The 17,986-nt window shown below is 41.5% G+C and overlaps 1 protein-coding gene across 5 annotated transcripts in view; it reads right to left on the bottom strand.

Annotated features, from left to right (window-relative positions):
* LOC118084808 (multidrug resistance-associated protein 1) overlaps positions 1 to 17,700 on the bottom strand; it is a 30,193-nt gene extending 12,493 nt beyond the window's left edge. For 2 of the 5 annotated variants that reach the window (XR_009557484.1, XR_009557485.1), the window contains exons 1-15: positions 16,720 to 17,699; positions 14,817 to 14,878; positions 12,594 to 12,735; positions 11,823 to 11,977; positions 10,187 to 10,364; positions 8,595 to 8,849; positions 7,280 to 7,345; positions 6,208 to 6,345; positions 5,229 to 5,375; positions 3,666 to 3,750; positions 3,498 to 3,564; positions 2,092 to 2,218; positions 1,549 to 1,725; positions 602 to 769; positions 309 to 495 (exon numbers count right to left, since the gene is read on the bottom strand). Coding sequence is in view for 3 of the 5 variants with exons in the window: in XM_060273640.1 (XP_060129623.1) it covers positions 309 to 495; positions 602 to 769; positions 1,549 to 1,725; positions 2,092 to 2,218; positions 3,498 to 3,564; positions 3,666 to 3,750; positions 5,229 to 5,375; positions 6,208 to 6,345; positions 7,280 to 7,345; positions 8,595 to 8,849; positions 10,187 to 10,364; positions 11,823 to 11,977; positions 12,594 to 12,735; positions 14,817 to 14,878; positions 16,720 to 16,899 (2,134 nt within the window). In the remaining 2 variants the exon portion in view is untranslated. Of the gene's footprint in view, positions 1 to 308; positions 496 to 601; positions 770 to 1,548; positions 1,726 to 2,091; positions 2,219 to 3,497; positions 3,565 to 3,665; positions 3,751 to 5,228; positions 5,376 to 6,207; positions 6,346 to 7,279; positions 7,346 to 8,594; positions 8,850 to 10,186; positions 10,365 to 11,822; positions 11,978 to 12,593; positions 12,736 to 14,816; positions 14,879 to 16,719 lie in introns of all 5 variants that reach the window. The other 3 variants (XM_060273641.1, XM_060273642.1, XM_060273640.1) reach the window with 2 other exon arrangements.
* Between the last annotated feature and the right edge of the window lie 286 nt (positions 17,701 to 17,986).

Consider the following 17,986-nt stretch of genomic DNA (forward strand, 5'->3'; position numbering starts at 1 on the left):
CCTACATGTCATGGAGGCAATAAGCATAGCTGTCAACCCCCGGATTTGAAGATAAGGAATCCTATGGGGCTGTCAGCTCCCGGATATGAAAGGAAGGGCGCTGAATAAGGGAATTTCCCGCAAAAAAGGGAAAGTTGACAGCACTGGCAATAAGCCAAATCTATGGAAACCAGGGTTATAACAGGTATGTCTGAAGGGAGGCGGGCACAATACACATGCATTGGCTTTTATCATTTTGAGCACAAGGTTCAAATGTCACAAAACAAAATAACGCAAGTTGGCTTGTACAAATCTATTTTGTTGCCTACTTGACACTGAGGGCAAGTCTTCATCTTCCTTTCCTCCGCCAAAGGTTTGAATAAGCTCAGCAAAGTTTGCTCTTTGAGAGAGTAGGTCTTTGTAACTTCCCATTTCAGTAATTCTGCCATCTTCCATCATGACAACTATATCAGTCTGAGAGAGGACTGCAAGGTTGTGTGTCACTAAAATGCGAGTCTTGGGAGAAAGAAAACACAACCATGTTTATATTTTACACTGTTAAATAGGAGAAACACATTAAAAGTATTAATTCCAAAGACTGAAAAGAAGCATCATTACCTACCTTGTTTTTCAATAAGCCTGAGGGCCCGATCACCTTCTCAAAAAGATGCTTCCCAACATGGACATCTACTGCAGATAAGGGATCATCTAGTAAATAGAGGTCAGCACTGCTATAGACAGCTCTAGCTAGGCTGACTCTCTGCTTCTGGCCACCGCTTATATTCACTCCCTAGGAAAAAATAAGGCCAATACTATTCAAAACTTTTTTAAAAAACAATAATGTACTTTCTGCCCCGCCCCCAAATCCTTAATATAACACATTAATATTGATAATATTAAAAAAGAAATGCTCTTATCAGTAGAGTATAAAAACAAGATTATAGAGTAGTTAGAAAATGACCTGTGCTTTGGCCAAGTTTCACTCTTTTACCTGCTGGTGTGTTTAATATTGGGTGGAGAGCATGTGGCCCCCCACATGCTGTTGAACCACAACTTCCATTAGCCCAGCCAGCATGGCCAATGGCCAAGGAAGATGAGTTGTAGTCCAACAATATCTGGAAGGCCACAGATTCACCATACCTGATTAGTATTTACACTTCAGTCCCCAAGGATCTCTGTCAAAAGATGTGTTCTTGTAAACATATAGAACTCCTACAGCAGGCATGTCAAACCTGCGGCCCTCCAGATGTTTTGGACTACAATTCCCATCTTCCCCAACCACTGGTCCTGCTAGCTAGGGATCATGGGAGTTGTAGGCCAAAACATCTGGAGGGCCGCAGGTTTGACATGCCTGTCCTACAGGAAGACCTTTTAAATGTTAAATGTTAAATGTTAAATGTAAATGTTAAATGTTAAATGTAAATGTTAAGTGACATTTCTTCATGCAATAACTGCACAGGGACATGTCTGTCAACGTGAACTTGAACATCTTGCTACTCTTTCCTGGTACATTTAAATTTAATACCTACCCTGAATAAACCTTCCACGTACATGGGCATTTTCACTTACCCTTTCTCCAATTTCTGTTTGATCCCCAGCTGGTAATTGCTCCAAGTCTGGCAACAAAGCACATGCTTCCAAAACCTTTTTGTAGTAGAGCTTGTTCAGTTCCAGGCCAAAAAGAATATTTTCTCGTAAAGTGGTATTCTGAATCCAGGCTTGCTGGGACATATAAGCAACTGAACCCTGAAAGAAAGAAGAAAACACACTAAAGTGTGCAATGCTCTGAGAAGGGCTGAACTCCATGAATGAATATTCATCTTCCTGCAGACACTACAATTCTGGGTCTCTTCAGGCTACACTACTAGAATAAGCCTACAGTAGGACTGGCTCAAACCCTTATCAGTGTAGAGAAATAATGAATTCCTGAGAGTTCAAGAAGAGCCACAGGGTGTTTCTTTTCTTTTCTTTTATATATAAAAAACCCTGTTAAAAGGTAATATGAAAAAAATGCAATTTTTCAAAGACTCAAACACACAGAAAAAATACACTTTCAAACAATAAACATTTTCAAAATGAAAATTAGTTTAAGCCAAAACAGTCTCATTTTACTTTTCTCTGGGCAATTCCTCCTGTTTTTTCCATTTCTCCCAGAACTGCAGAAAGGAGAGATGATTTTCCAGCTCCTACTTGACCCACAACTGCAACCAGGGAACCTTCTGGGATCTCCAGGTTCAATCTAGAAATATTTAAGTAAAGAAGCAGAATTTCTTTAATGGTTGTTCTGAAGAATAACACTCCTTACTCAACAGTAACCAATATCCTGCCCTCCTTGTACTTTTGGATCACCTGGGTTGCAAAGCTACATGCAGAGGGTCCTAGCGTTTCAACCACCACTGCATGCTGTCACAACAAGGGTTGTCTCTGCTCCAGGGCCTTCCACAGGCTTTACTCACATCATAGCTAGAATCCACCATCCATTCCTCTCAAATTACAATTACCATCCTCATCTAGTTAAAGTTTGTTTCATATGGCCCCTTTTATTAGCGCATGCGTGAAACATGGGGCATGGGGGGTATCCATGGAGAGCGGGTACCCACATCTTCAAATGCTTTTGGCACATTTACAGAGTGCACAAATTCATTTTGTAGCATTAAGTCTCTGGTGAACCTGGCAAATGTTCTACTGTTTACCGGTGGACCAGAGTTAATTTTTTAACATGTCACCCATACAGATTGTGGCAGTTCCTTTATTTTGTTGTGGATGCACACAGACACATGGCTATTATATATACACACACATAATTACTGTTGGTGGCGTGGGAAAACTTAAAGAGTGAGGGATCATGGCTGTATATCAATTATTTAAAGGACTATCACACAGATGATGGAGGAAATTTGTTGGGACTCAAATGAATACTGTAGGTTTGAATTACAAGAAAAAGAATTTCAAGTAAATATTTAAGAACCTCCTGACAGTATGAGCTGTTTGATAGTGGAGCAGACTGCCTCAAATGATGGTGAACTCTTCTCCTTCAACGGAGGTATTTAATCAGAGGTTGGATGAGAGATACTTTAGTAGTGAGTTGTCTGAATCAACTGGGGTTTGAATTAGATGACCTTATATAGGAACTGAGCTTTCACCTTGTTTAATAACCAGCAGACTCCAAGTTAAGGCACAGCTCTGGTGGCTGGATACCCTGTTAGTGCAACACATGATGATTTGCTTTAGGCAGAAGAGGATGCCAGGACCATTCTTATAGCTGTTGTCAGTTGTAGTGCATATGAAAAATGCAGAGCTGCCTGTACTAATGTTGCTTGCAAATCTGATCTTCCAACTATTTGCCCTTTTTGAGATTCCTTCTCTTCCCAATAAGGCTTTTCCCCTCAGTTCCCCCTCACTATAGGATGTATGATTTCTCCATTTCATTTGTCCACTCAACCCAGTATCCAGGACATTGACCTTAGCACATGAATACAGATTTTTGCATTAGACTATAAATATAGTTTGTTTCTTACTTATTTAAGGTTGGAGCTCCAATCTTCTCCCAGCGGAATGAGGCGTTAACAAATCTAAATGCATGATCTTGAAGTTCAGAAACAAAACAACTGAAGTTAACAGACACAGACTCTTCAGCCCAAGTTCTCAAGCATTAGTCATATACTGGAAACATATGAAAAGCTTACCCCCACTGTAATCTGTGTGGATGTTTTGAGGGTTGAGGTCTTCAGAAGACAGAAAATCATCTAAACGACCTATAGAAACCTTTGTCTGCAAAAACAGGTACACACTTAGTCCATTTAGATTTTACAAAATGATTTTGAGGATGTTACTCTAATGATCCATGCAGAGATTTTTTGCTATTTCCAAAAGCAAAGTGACGCTGCACAGGTTACAGTTAACCTGAGGCTGAAAACAAATTGTATCTTTGCAAAAGTGTCCCATATGCTTTTCTTTAGCCATGTGGGGAGCTGGTTCTCTGTAGGCTCTAGTAAGCAAAGCAGAGCACACTCTACTTCCTTACAATAAGACAGCAATCCTATGGTGCCTTCTGGGTGGACTAGATGGGGCTGAGAGGAGTTCTAGCCCAAAGCACCTAGAGAACACCAGGCTAAGGAAGGCTGCATTAAGTATTCATCTGTTTTCGTGCTGATTTTGATTTAGTAATTCACTGCTGAAGGTAGCTTGCAGCATGGCTGGCAATGAAAGGTAAAGCATCATGATCACAGAAGATACCCCATTGCAACATCCTTTATAAATCACCTTAGGGCTCTCAAAGTGACTTACAACAGTTAAATGATAAATTAGAGCATTAAAACAAGGCAATAAAAAAAATCAGAAACAGGTAGGAATCAAAACAGGTCAAAAAGTGGACAGAACGTTAGAAAGCCTTTACTGCTCAGATAAAAATCATCACTGAAGGGGGCCAAACCTAACTTGGGTTGCCATAATTTGAAGAGCAGAAAAGAAGACACATATGCCAACTTCTGCTTTTAAGTGTGGATTGCAATGACGACTCTACCCATGAAAAAAAGGATGTGCCCTGGAAAAGGAGTCCATATGGCAACCCTATGAGTCAGGGTGTCACACTCGTTATCACTGGACTCTCTAGCCCTTGCCTAGTTTTCAGGAAATTGAGATCTTAAAGCCAAAATTATTCTAACAGTGGAAGTCATTTGTTTAAAATTCAAACCTACCCCAACTATTTATAAAGTATGTTTGTACAATGTTTAGAGCAAAAAGAGCAACAAGCAGGGGAGGGGGCATTCTTGGCCCTTCCTCTTGAGATTCAATTTTTAGGCAATCTATACCTCTGCCCCACCCTTGATGCTTATTTCCTCTGGCAACTGAACTGAGGGCAGATGCACTTGTATCGGGAGAATAGCAACAGGGAAGAAAGCGGTGGATGCCATATCAGTTTGGCTTTCCACACTCAAACATCAAATTTTCTCTAAAATCTAGGGCCGTTACCTTCCTGCTCTATATGCAATTGTTAAGAGAAACAGCCCCAACTTTCAAGATGTGCTAAGAGATTCATCACACACACACCCAAGATAAACTTTGGAAAGGGAATAGTATGTGTTTTAAAGTATGCACATCACTTTAGCAAAGTCCTTTATAATTTTATCTAGCAGCATGAACCAATACATTTTAAATGTTAACTAAAAGATGAAAAACATGCACATTAATAAATGTTATTTAAGTACCACAAATATCCTTTCAAACATACGCTCAAACAGTATATTTACCTGAGCTATTCCAGAAATCACTGTAGGCAAATCGAACAAAGGCAGTCGTAAAATATTAAGCAAAGAGATAGAAGTAAACACTTTAGCAGCGGTTAAAACATTTTCTTCATCCAACAGAAAATAGACTCCAAATGTAGTCAAAGAGACCTTTAAGAGAAAGAAGTAATGGGGTTCCGCCCATAGGTTAAGAGCTCAATTTTCAGTAGTACTAACTGAACAGTGCTTTGGTTTATTGCTAATAAACAGCATGACTGACAAGAAACAACTTGTTCCTTGGCAGAAACCACTAGCAAAAACCAAGCTCTCTTAAGTGCCATTTCACTTAGTTTAGCTTACTTCCAACTGAAAGTTGAAAATCTTCATATTCATAGAGAAAGCAAGCGTATAAGTAATGCACACTTTGGACTATTTGCTATGCAAATAATATTGATTTGTCCTACAGCTAAAGCCAAAACAGCATTAAGCTGCAATGCTAAAATGGAACTTATACATTCAAAATGAACTGCAAAGTTATAGCAGCATAAATGCACTATACGTCTTACCTAACAACTAGCATTATATTCCAAACTAAGCTTAAACTACACCCATTGGGTTGGATCCTAAATTGTTCCTCCATTCATATAATTTCCCTGACTTTCCCTAAAATTTTATTTTGCTTCCACCATGTTTCCTTCAGCATCACCCCACTCAAACTCCTTACTTTCTTGTTACATCAAATTAAAATCTGAGCACGAAAACAAAACGCTACTTTGTAATCAGGAAATTTATTTTAAATAAATTGCTCCATTTGTTGCACAATGAGAAAGATTGCTTCACACACTGATGGTTTGTGAACCAGCGTGTGATAAAACCTGGATATGTTTCACACATTCTTAATGGTAGCAAAATGGTTCTTTATCAGCAGGGTTGTATTGTGCCTAACAAGATGTATGATATATAATTACCCAACTGTATGAGTGCTATTTCATTAAAAACACACCAGGAAAGGGATACAAGTCAACGTCAACATGGAGAATGTTGTCAGGTAGCCAGAGGATCTCAAAACATCAATTTCACGTTCCCGAATGTCCACAATCTTTTTCTGATATGATGGCTCCCATGCATATAGCTTGAGAATCTAAACAGACATGTACATTTTGAAACACTGGCACCAGTTTGCAATATTGTGAAATACAAATTTATGCTCAAACGTGTGTTATTACTGTATAGTAAATTTAAAGTGCAAACATGCAGCCTCCCCCTCATATCTATGTGAAAAGTAGGATCTACTACATGCAGAGGCAACTTTTCCATTGGAGGACACCATCACAATTTGACTATTACCTCAAACAGAGACCCTTCCCTAAGAGACACAAAGTGATCAGGTAGTCCATTCTTTTTCAGGCAGGGATATTCTACAGTACATCAGGCTTCCTGAACCCCGGCCCTCCAGATGTTTTGAGACTACAATTCCCATCATCCCTGACCACTGGTCCTGCTAGCTAGGGATCATGGGAGTTGTAGGCCGAAAACATCTGGAGGGCCGAGGTTGAGGAAGCCTGTTCTACATGTTAAATAGAAGAACTTCTGCTTGATGCAATTGGTTTTTTCTCTAGCACCATCAGTGTGCACGGCACTTTATGGCATGCAAGAGGACAAGTTGCTGCCCTGAGGAGCTTGCAATCCAAGATGTAACACAAGAGAAGAAGCAGAAGAAAGGAAGGAGAAGGGAGGCAAGCCTAAACAGGGCTAAACAAGTAATATGTGGCTGTTTCAGTTGCATGCACTTAGGCTTAGTTTTATCAATTAGGGCATTGAAATTTCCTGGTTGTGATGCAGCACACTGTATGGCAGAAGCTTGCCCAGTCCAAACTCTGAATGAGTGATATGGGAGTCACCTTGAAAGAAATAGTGCACTCTTCCTGAAAACTTTCACTTTTTTGATAGTGAAAAAAGGGAATGAATCATAATAACAATAATTGTTCAGAAATGGGGAAGTGCGTAATCTATTATCAAGTTAGCTCAAAATAATCTACATGTGGTTATGAAATGAGACATATTATCTGTCTTACCTTTATTCCATGCAAGATTTCACTTAGGAGTTTAATTTGTTGATCCTTACTCTTCATTTGACTTTTCTGAAAAACAATAAAGTTTATTAATAAAGGTTATAGAATTAAAGGTTCCTTTTTATACTGCATAACCCAAATACATTGGTGCCTCGCTAGACGAATTAAATTCGTTCCACGAGTCTTTTCTTATAACGAAAAATTCGTCTAGCGAATCCCATTGGAATGCATTGAATTTTTTTTGCCCATAGGAACGCATTAATTGAATTTCAATGCATTCCTATGGGAAACTGCGATTCGCTAGACAAATTTTTCGTAAAACAAATTCGTCTAGTGAGGCAACCTCCACTAGAAAAAACCTTTCGTTAAGCGGAAATTTCGTTAAGCAGGGCATTCGTTAAGCGAGGCACCACTGTATGTTTAATATCCCACAACTGATACAGCCAATGAGAATGCAAATCAATAATGTTTCAGGCAGAATAACTGTAGTATTTACTTACACTGGTAGATGACTGGACTTTTTTGTTTATTTGTTTTTTAAAAAAATAAGCATTATAGAGACAGAAGATTTGATAAATCTCATTTAGCACCTGAGACATTGGATTGTATTAACTTGTGTGACAGACACCCTGACTTAAGATGGGTGCCGAGTAATGTGCTAGATGTGTTATTAGATAAATCTTTCCCTTTATTTCAACAGCAGAGGTCTTCAATTAAGTGTTTGTGGTAGGGTTTATGTTTAACAGCAGTAAGTTATTATAATTAGATGAAGGGGAACCCAGAGGATCTAAGTAAGGATAAGGCACCTTTGGAGCAAAACTAGTACTTTATGTGTTTGCACTCAAAGATAGCTTAGTTGCTACTTTTGAAAGGCACTGCACTTTGTTTCACATAGACACTCCTTACTGAGATATTTAAGATCCTTCTCAACTTCCCACTTCAAACCTGTCACTGGACAGATAAATTATTTCTAGGATGACTACTGTCTTACGCTACACATAGACCAACCCAACCTCTCTTAGAAACCCGACCTTTCCTCAGGTAGCTTCACACTTAGCTTCAACATGTAATGTGCCAGACCTGTTGCATTCGGGAGACCTCCTGCTCACTGTCAAGTGGCATCATGCCCTGAAGTCAATGCTGCTTTTGGGTGGGCATGAGGGGGGAAACGGAGGGATCAGGGGCTGGGAAAGCCTGAGTGCTTCTACTTACTTACTTACTTACCTAACTAACTCAGGATGCAACCCATTCAAATTAAAATGATCATCTCCCTATAATGCAACAACTTTCTACAGTACATCCAACTGAAATTCCTTACCTTTAGCTGCTTGACTTTGACAGCAAAAAAGGCATTGGCTGGTAACACCAAAAGCAGCACACTAACACCTGCTAGAACCGAGGGGCCCAGTTCTTGCCAAAGGAAGGTAATGGCCAGGAGGATCTGAAAGGGGGCTGACCATAAGAGGTGGAGGTTGACTGCCAGTTCCGTGAGTTGCTGGATATCTGCTGTCATCAAATTGACAGTTTCCCCAGTTGTATACTTCTTTCTTGAAGAGCTAGATAAATTTAAAGCCTGCAGCCAAGGAGAGACGGATGATATAATGAATATTCTGGAAACACATTTTGTAATAGTCCTACCATTGTGATACAAAACCATAAAAGACGGCCACTTTAAATTATCTGGATGGATTTATAGGAATGCTTTTAAAACTTAAGTATGCCTCCATCAATCCAGTCCAGCAGAACTTTGCATTCACTATTAATATGAAAGAGGAAACTTATATACACATTGCACATTGGAACAAGAATTTCTTGTTTCCACTAGCAGATCAGGGGTGACAAAACTTTTTTGACCCAGGGTCAGATCTTTATCTCCCCTCAACTCCCATGGGCCAGCTCTGACAGGTGGATGGGGCCATCCACTTCTCAATCACCTGACATCACAATGATGCCAGATGATTGACATAGGCATAGTCCCAACAACTTGTCAAAGTTGACCCATAGGAGTGAAGGGAGATAGCGACAAAGCAGAACTGAACTCCCCGCACATCAGCTAATGTGTGGGAAGTTCAAGCTTACTTTCTACAAGGTATGGGTATATGAGCCACTTCCTTTTGGGAAGTGGCCAGCACACCCTAACCAAGCAGGATGGAATTCCCCATGCATCAACAGATGGGTCGGCGCTCAGTTTTGTTTTCTGCAGGGATCAACTAGTGTGTGCAGCTGAACCAAACAGGACTGAATTGGTTAACATCACCTGATTGACAAGTGGACATGGTTTTAGAATAACAGCCTGGCAGGCCAAATTGGAAGCTCTGGCAGGTCAAGACTGCCCCATGTGCCAAAGATTCCCCACCTCTGATTTATATTATCCACTTTGCAAGAATCTACTGTACTTGATGTCAATATCTGAACTTTCTATAAATCAGTGGAACGGCTCAAAAAGCCTGCTCACCTTCCAGTCCTCATTGTCTCCTACCCACTCCCCAAAGCTGAAAATACCAGACTGAACACCTTTTAAAAATGTGTGAACTTTGGTTTTTAATCAGAGTAACTGCCACTCAGTTCTGAAAGAACTCATGGAGGAGACATAAGGAAAGGAAATTCCTCACCTTCTGTTCCCCAAGGCAGATCAAAGTGCCACCTTGGAAAGGTCTGTCCTGAGGACCCTGGAACCTGAAGGGAAGACCTCAAATGCAGGGCAGGGGGAATTGGGAAGGCAGCTTGAACAAGCTGGATTCACTTGTGCAGGCTGCCTCTTTTCCCTGATAACAGCCTACTACTACGGTCCCCTGCCCACATCCCAAGGATTGGGAGGAATGAAGTGTGGAAGGGGCAGTGGGCGTTTCCCTTCTGCAGGCATCACTGCCCCCATGGCCGCCCTCGATATGGACAGACAGGAGAGATTACCTTTTTGTATACAAGGCCAATGACTGCAGTTCGAATTTTCCCAACAGTAAGCAAGTTAAGGCGCTGGTAGGCCTGTTGGATTAGTGTCTGCATAACAACCACAAGCAGAAGAGCCACTGCATACCCATAGCCATTCCAGAGTGGAGCAGAGGAATGCTCATACAACAGAATCATTTCCCTGCATTGAAAAACAGCGAAGTTTATTTTATTTTATTCTTAAAGCAAATTATGACCCTATTCCTATTCATATAACACAGTGAATAAGCTTTCAACTTTTATTAGATCCACTTGATTGAAAAACCAGGAACACCTGGGTGAAACACTCTTGTTTCTAGAATGTGGAGGACATTGAACAAAGATGCCAAGTTTCACCCAGGTCCTGACCAGCTGGATGCCATGCCTGGGTGGGTTTCAGTGTGCCAGCCCATCCCCTGTGACTGAGAGCAGATGAAGGCAATGGGTAAGCTAGCTGAAGTGTGGCTACCATCCTCTCAGCCAATATCCTCTCAATCTGGGACACAATCCGTATGATCTGCAGCATCCCACCCTCAACACAGAACCCCTTCAAAGGCTGCGTCCTAAGTGTAGGAAATGCTATGTGCTCCAAGAATGCTTAGCATATACAGTGGATGAGTGTGGCCTTTGCATATGGAGGCAGAGGGAACCATCATGTCGAAAGCATAGAAATATGACTCTCATTGCAACATGCTGGCAGCAGATTCCAGAAACTATTTGGCCTCTGATGCATTTGCACAGGCAGCCCAGTCTCCATATGTCACTGACAGGGGCAGGATCATTCCTAAACTGAGCAGCACTAATAGCAGAGTTAACTGTGATAAGGCGGCTGCTGTAGTAGCCTTGGAGTCTTAGCCTTAGCATAAAGCACTTCTGCTTTCACAAGACAAGGCACCTGATGTCACCAACCCTCCCTATCTACTGATCAGCTCTTGATGATTGAAGGATGCTCTGTAACATTATAGGGAAAGATGCAGTAGGCGAGGGAAATAAGTGAGAGCCAGGTGCTCCACCTTGCATAAACAGAAGAACCTCATTGCTAGCACAAATTAACCACTGGATACAGCCCACAGTAACCACCTGCAAGCTGCTAACAATTAACCCACAAACATTATCTGACAGACATATGCATGTGATGGCAGTGGTAGCCAAAGTGATAACATCAGGTTAATCTAATGTCTTAAACGCAGACTACATATCTCTGACTTCAACAAACTATGCAAATTCTGCCGGCATTTCATTCAAGCTGAAAATGTATCAACATGCAAGAAGCACAATTGGTAAATCATCTCCTTCAAGCCAAATAATACTTGATTTAAAAAAGCATATTATTTTAAAATCAACAAAGCGGTATCACAAATGTATGTAATTAAACAGCCAGAGGAGGTCAGATTTTACTGTCAATGGTCCAGATTTTCCAGGCCAATTACTCGGAAGAGTAATCCTCCTGCAAGCCAATAGCTGGTTTCCAGCTAATTAATTTTATATATAATTTATGTTCATTTATCTCTCATTTGTGAGATTTTTTGCAAGAAATTTCAACCATGCAACAGGAAGATATGGAAAAGCCCAAGGCACCTGGATCTGCCAGCTTGATATTAAGGCATATTTGCAAACTTACTTCATAATCTGTGGGCTCAGAAAAGCTAAAAAATCAGTTGCAACTTTCAGAATAGCCACCTTGATCAATAAAAATTTAAATGTTTGCCATAGTGGTGAAAGGAGAGATGGCTTTTGGGAAATTGGCTTTTTTGTCACATCTTCATAAGCAGGAGCCTGTGGATTAAACAGATATGAGATCTGAAAATATGGAAATGATGTTTGCCTACAACAAAAGAAAACCCTTCTAAAACAAATAAATGTACAGTAACATTTAAAAAATGGCTCTGCATACATGTTTACTGTGAAGCAATTAGTATATCCAGTGGCAAGCATCAAGCTTCCAAAGGAACATCAATGTTCATTCCTAGCAACATGCTTAAATCAGTTGTTACCAGATTTCCAGTAGTTGCATAGAGCAACATACATAAACTCTAAGAGGCATCATCCTGCTTCAGATGGTCAGTTCTCACTGTGCATGAAGGGTATAAATTGTATGATTCACCTAAGGGATTACTCATCTAAGGCATTAAATCATGTATCTATTGATGAGATCAGGTGTTCATTCCAGGGAAACATCTTGAGCAAGCATCACACAGGTATTGCAATCTAAAGAGACAGACTGGGTGGAGGAAACAGGTAAAAGGAGAAGCAGCAACATATGCATGTGTCACACAGGAGTTCTTTAAGAGATGAAAAGTCATTCCAGTTCTTCAAGGCCAGGTTATAAATCTTGCCTCTGGAAGCCCATGGCTTCTTTCAGGGACATCTTTTTTATTGTCATCAGAATTACCTTTATGTCCTTGGATTTCTTAAATACTTCCTTTCTCCACTGTTTTTCAAACTCTGGACACACAATGTACGATGAAACACTTTCAGTGAGCTCAGACAGGTCTTCCCTTTCCAATGGTTTCTTATAGCCTAAAGTTATAAATCTGTTAAAAGACAAGTTAATCACAAAACAGTTCGAAGATAAATAACAACCAACAAGATAGTAAAACATAAAGGAATGAGAAGAGAATTGAGAAAGTGCTTATTTCTATAGTTAAAATCTAGTTCCCTGTTCTATCCAACATCTATAAAACACTGTCAAATCAACAAAGTGACCACAGGGAAAATGTTCCATGTGATTTGCTTCCATAATAATAAAAGGAAATAGTGTTGGTTACTCACTCCCCTCATCTGTTTTGTGAACAGTTATGAAACCTCCATGGCATGCTTTAGAAGTATGCAGGAAAATAGAAACAGGGGCCGAACTTGCTCACACAATCCAAAAAAGGTCAGAGGTTCTACATTATGGGTAATTAGAACTGCATTTTACATTTCAGCTTATGAAAATGAAGCCAAAGAAGTGATCAAATGTGAGGGAAGCACAGCACACAAGACAGAAGTTACTGTCTTATCATGGTTTTCTGTGAACCAGCAGTGTGCTGTTGTATGCAGCCCAATTGCTCCCCTTTTGCTACATTCCTGGCACAAGCAGAAGAAATAATACCATAATTCGTTGTTGGCTGATGAATCCTGGCTTGTTTGGGAGCAACTAACCAGGATCCCTGGTTGGTTTACCACAAGGAGCCAACCTAGATTGCAGCTCCATGATTGGTTTCTCCCACAGACGCCAAGGGAGAGGCAAAATGGGAGAGTTCAGGCTACATGTAGCAGCATGCTGTTCATTCACTGTTAACCACAATATTGTGACAAGAAAATATGACCATTCTGACAACAGCAGGGAGACAGGTGGCAACATGGCTCCAAAACAGAACCCATCAAGAAGAGCAGCCTGAGGGAAGTTCCTCAGGGGGAACATCCTTAAAGAATATGTCAAAGGTTCAATACTGTAGCCAATGTTACTGTGTGTCTCCCAACAGAGAAAATTGCCAGTATCAGGAAGAACAGGAAGTTTGAAAGAGGCAGAGCTGGGGAAAAGCAGCACTGCGGCCTATATAAAGAGGAAGTATCTTAAACAGGAGTGACAGCCTGCTGATCATGAAATCATTGTCTGGTCAGTTGGTGGCCATTCCAAATCTTGTACAATGGCCTGCAGTCCTATGTATACATATACACATATGAGACATAAGCACATGATGCAGCGATACAGAAAGTTGCAGCTTATATTAATATCTCATTTGCAGCCAGTATCATTTACATGCTTAGCCGTTCAATCTAGACTTTTTTTTTCAAAACAAGTCCATGATTTAAAAGATGTAAATTGTGCAAAACCATCACAGGTAATTAACATAATACTTCGTGATGACTGACTCACCTAGCAACATTAGATGTTTCAACTTCTCCAAGGGGAGTTCAAAAAGAACATTTAAAAATAATAATCTTAGTATGTTGACTTAGGGAAGTGAGTATGCAAGAAGTCTGTGCACAACAGCTCTCTGCCCACCTGTTGTTCCCTGCAACTTAGTTATTCAGAGGCATAAGGCCTCTGACAAAGGGTGATAAGTCAATGTGGGGCATGTTTCTCCGGTTTGTTATTACCAAAGCTGCAGACCTACATGGAAGTGTGTATTTGTTCTGGGGTGTGTGTGGCTTAAAACAAATAATTAAACCTTTAATCAATTATAAGACAAGGCTTTAAAAGCTTTCCTATCTTTCCAGTTTCTGGTTAAGCACAAGCACCTCTATTGTAAATTTAAAACAACATATAACTCTTGAGAGTCCCATGGACTGCAATAAGATCAAACCTATCCATTCTGAAGGAAATCAGCCCCGAGTGCTCACTGGAAGGACAGATCCTGAAGCTAAGGCTCCAATACTTTGGCCACTTTATGAGAAGAGAAAACTCCATGGAAAAGACCCCGATGTTGGGAAAGATTGAGGGCACAAGGAGAAGGGGATGACAGAGGACGAGATAGTTGGTCAGTGTTCTCGAAGCCACCAACATGAGTCTGACCAAACTGCAGGAGGCAGTGGAAGACAGGAGTGCCTGGCATGCTCTGGTCCATGGGGTCACGAAGTGTCGGACACAACTAAACGACTAAACAACAACAACATATAACTTTTGTACCTGCTATACCAGGAATATGTTATCTTGCTTAAAAAGGAAGCACTTTCTTCAGGACTGCATTTCTGTAAAAAAGCAAACAAGAAAAAACTAGGCTAAAGCCTTTTCACTGTGTCCAGCCTATGTACGGTATATATAAAAAGAATTCAGAAGAAGTGTACAACTTTGCTATCAGATTTATATGAAATAAGAATTACACATACTATTCTAATCTGCATATTATTATTATTTCTGTAGTGTCATCAAACTGTGGGGCACTTCACGGAATATACATTTCTAGATCTTTTATTTTTCGTATGCATGCCAAAAGACATACATACAGTATAGACATTCTTAAACAATAGAGACTGAAGGAACTATGACTGAATCAAGTATTGTAGTTCCAACCAAAGTCACAATGGCTGGTTCTGTAAAGAGGTTTAGGGCAGGCAAAATTTAAAAGGCTTAGGTGACATCTAGTCTGTTTACGACATATATATTTTCCCCCTAAGAAATGGGTGAAACTTGTTCCCAATTCTTCTTTTTTTCCCAAACTCTCTGCTTCTGTTTCTATTCGGAAACCTGCCTCCTTTGTGCATTCTTTCCTTAAATCTCAGCTTCTCAGAGCCCCATTACTTCAATCAGCAGAATTAGTAACAGTTTGGGATGTGTGTACAGATGTGTGTGATTTTGATCAGGACAGTGGAATGGGGCAAAAAGGTTAATTAAGCATCCCCAGCAGCAGCAGCAGCAGCAGCACCTCCACCCCAATTCAATTCCCACCCTTCCTCCTTTCAAGTGGCTTTCTAGATAGGAAATTTGATCACAACTAATCTGCTTCACTTCTATTTCAGCCCTGTGTGTCCAGAGTCAAAGTGACTAAGGGCATTCAGAGTGTGTTGTCCTTTCCACTCCGTACTCTCACCGCCCAGATAGCAAACATGAGAGAACAGGTTACAGGTAGGTAGCCGTGTTGGTCTGACATAGTCGAAACAAAATAAAAAAATTCCTTCCAGCAGCACCTTAAAGACCAACTATTTTTTTTATTTTGGTATGAGCTTTCGTGTGCATGCACACTTCTTCAGATACTTCTTCTGAAGAAGTGTGCATGCACACGAAAGCTCATACCAAAATAAAAAACTTAGTTGGTCTTTAAGGTGCTGCTGGAAGGAATGAGAGAACAGGATCTTCCAGATCTGAGGGTGCATGCAACTTCCAGGTAGTTGTGAGACCACTTCCAAAATAAGAAGTTAGATGTTGATAAACTCCTCTGGGTCTTCATGCCTACAAGCTGTCAGCAGTAAAGAACAACTTTCAGAATGCAAAGGGCTCACCGGATCAAGCTAGGAAGCTGCTTGAGACCTTGATTCATACAGATGTAAGCTTCTGCCTCCAGGCCCAGCCAGTGCAGAGAGGAGCCACTCATTTGCTCCGGCTGCCTTTGACCCCACTTTATGCTTTGCCCAGACGCAGCCTATATCCTAACCTGCCCCCTTGAGCCTCTTAGCATTTTAACCAGAGCACCCTAGAGGTCCCTCCCAGCACCTATCTGAACACAGAGCATACTCAGCTTAACTAGCGCTCCTCAGCATGTGATGGGATGCACAGTAGGAACCAATCCTCCTTCGCACACCATCCCAAGTGTATGGAGCTGGAGGACACACAGGATGTCTTTCTAGAGAAAAACCATATCCACCTTTTTAATTTATTTTGGGGGTCTCTTAGGATTTCCCAGCTCAACCTTCCGCGTGCGTGTGTGTTGGAGCTGGGGCCGGGAGAGTGCTTTTGGAAGCTTAAGGACAATGATTTCCTGAAATAGCCACACCGCCTGGAATCACCTAGTCGGATTTTACGCGTGCGCGCCCCCCCCCCCCGGCGAACACCATGCAAAACCCATCTATCTATGAGCGAGTCACCTTGCAATTACCTTTCGGCTGAAGGGCCGGAGGCGCTCGTAGGAGCCCCCCTTGTTGGCCCACGAGTCCCCCGGCATATCCCCGGCTGATCCCGGAAGCTCAGCGCCCGTCGTCCCTAGCGCAGTTTCAGCAACAGATGCTTTCCGCTTAGCAGCAGCAGCAGCAGCAGCCCCCCCGGACGACGACTGCATCGACAGGCTCGGCTCCTCCGATCGAAAGCGAAAGGAACCAATCCAGCCGCCGCCGGCAAATCGGGGGCGGAGTTCCCGATCTCAGCCGCCCGGAGACAGCGTTGAATAGAAAGGTGAATGGGGAGATGCGCGATTTATCTCCAAAGCAAAAGTCCTGACGTCCACGCCCGCGCGCTCCTCTCTCTCCCGCGTGTGTCAATGGTGACTTGCTTCTGACTTGCGCCTTTCCCCTTGCCTCCAACGCGTTAGGACACAGCCGTGAAGTAAGGGCGAGAGACGGCGATCAGCGATAAAGAAACCTGTGGCACTCCGGATGCTACTGTATGATGGTAGTTCGAGATCACCAAACACCAGGTCCACGGTTTCCTCACCCCGGACTAGACTAAGGTCTGCTTTTGCCACCTGGGGGTTATTTATCCCCCAGCACTTTCAGAGCTTAGTAATTATTTATGATTTGCCCAGGACTCAGAGATTATACTACCTTGCTTAAGACTGGGATGAGTATGAAATAGCATCATCATAGGAGCCTATGCATGCTGGAACACCTTGCCCTGTTTCCCACAGAACTGGACATGTTAGAACCTATGCTTCCAAAAGATAGCCAGCAAGCTTCTGGATCCTTCCCTTCAGGCTAGTTTTACTGCAATGAGTAAGTTCATCTAGCTTTTCTTTTTCATAGTTTCCCAGGCAGATGCCAAGAAACCAGCACAACCTGTTTATGAATACGTGGTTGCACATCACCATCATTGGTCAGTGGAATTGTCCCTCCCAAAGCAAAGAGCAAGGAGGAAGGTGAGATTTTAATTCGGATTGTGGGAGGGTTAAACTCCCCCTCCACTCAGCACAGGTCCAATCCTGCTTGGCCTTAATGGTACTTATCACCATTTAAAAAACTGAATATGTGCATATTAAAAGCAGCAACGTTTTTAACATTTCTATGAATTGGTGTGTAGGAACTTCAGAATTCTTCCTATCAAAAATATTATCCATGACTAGAAATGTACTGATCAGCCAGGAGATCGGTAAGGATTGTTCCCCCCCTCCCCCTACAAGTAATACTTAACAAGCACATGGGGATAAAGGAGGG

The sequence above is a fragment of the Zootoca vivipara genome, chromosome 4, assembly GCF_963506605.1.
Source record: "Zootoca vivipara chromosome 4, rZooViv1.1, whole genome shotgun sequence".
Lineage (NCBI taxonomy): Eukaryota > Metazoa > Chordata > Lepidosauria > Squamata > Lacertidae > Zootoca > Zootoca vivipara.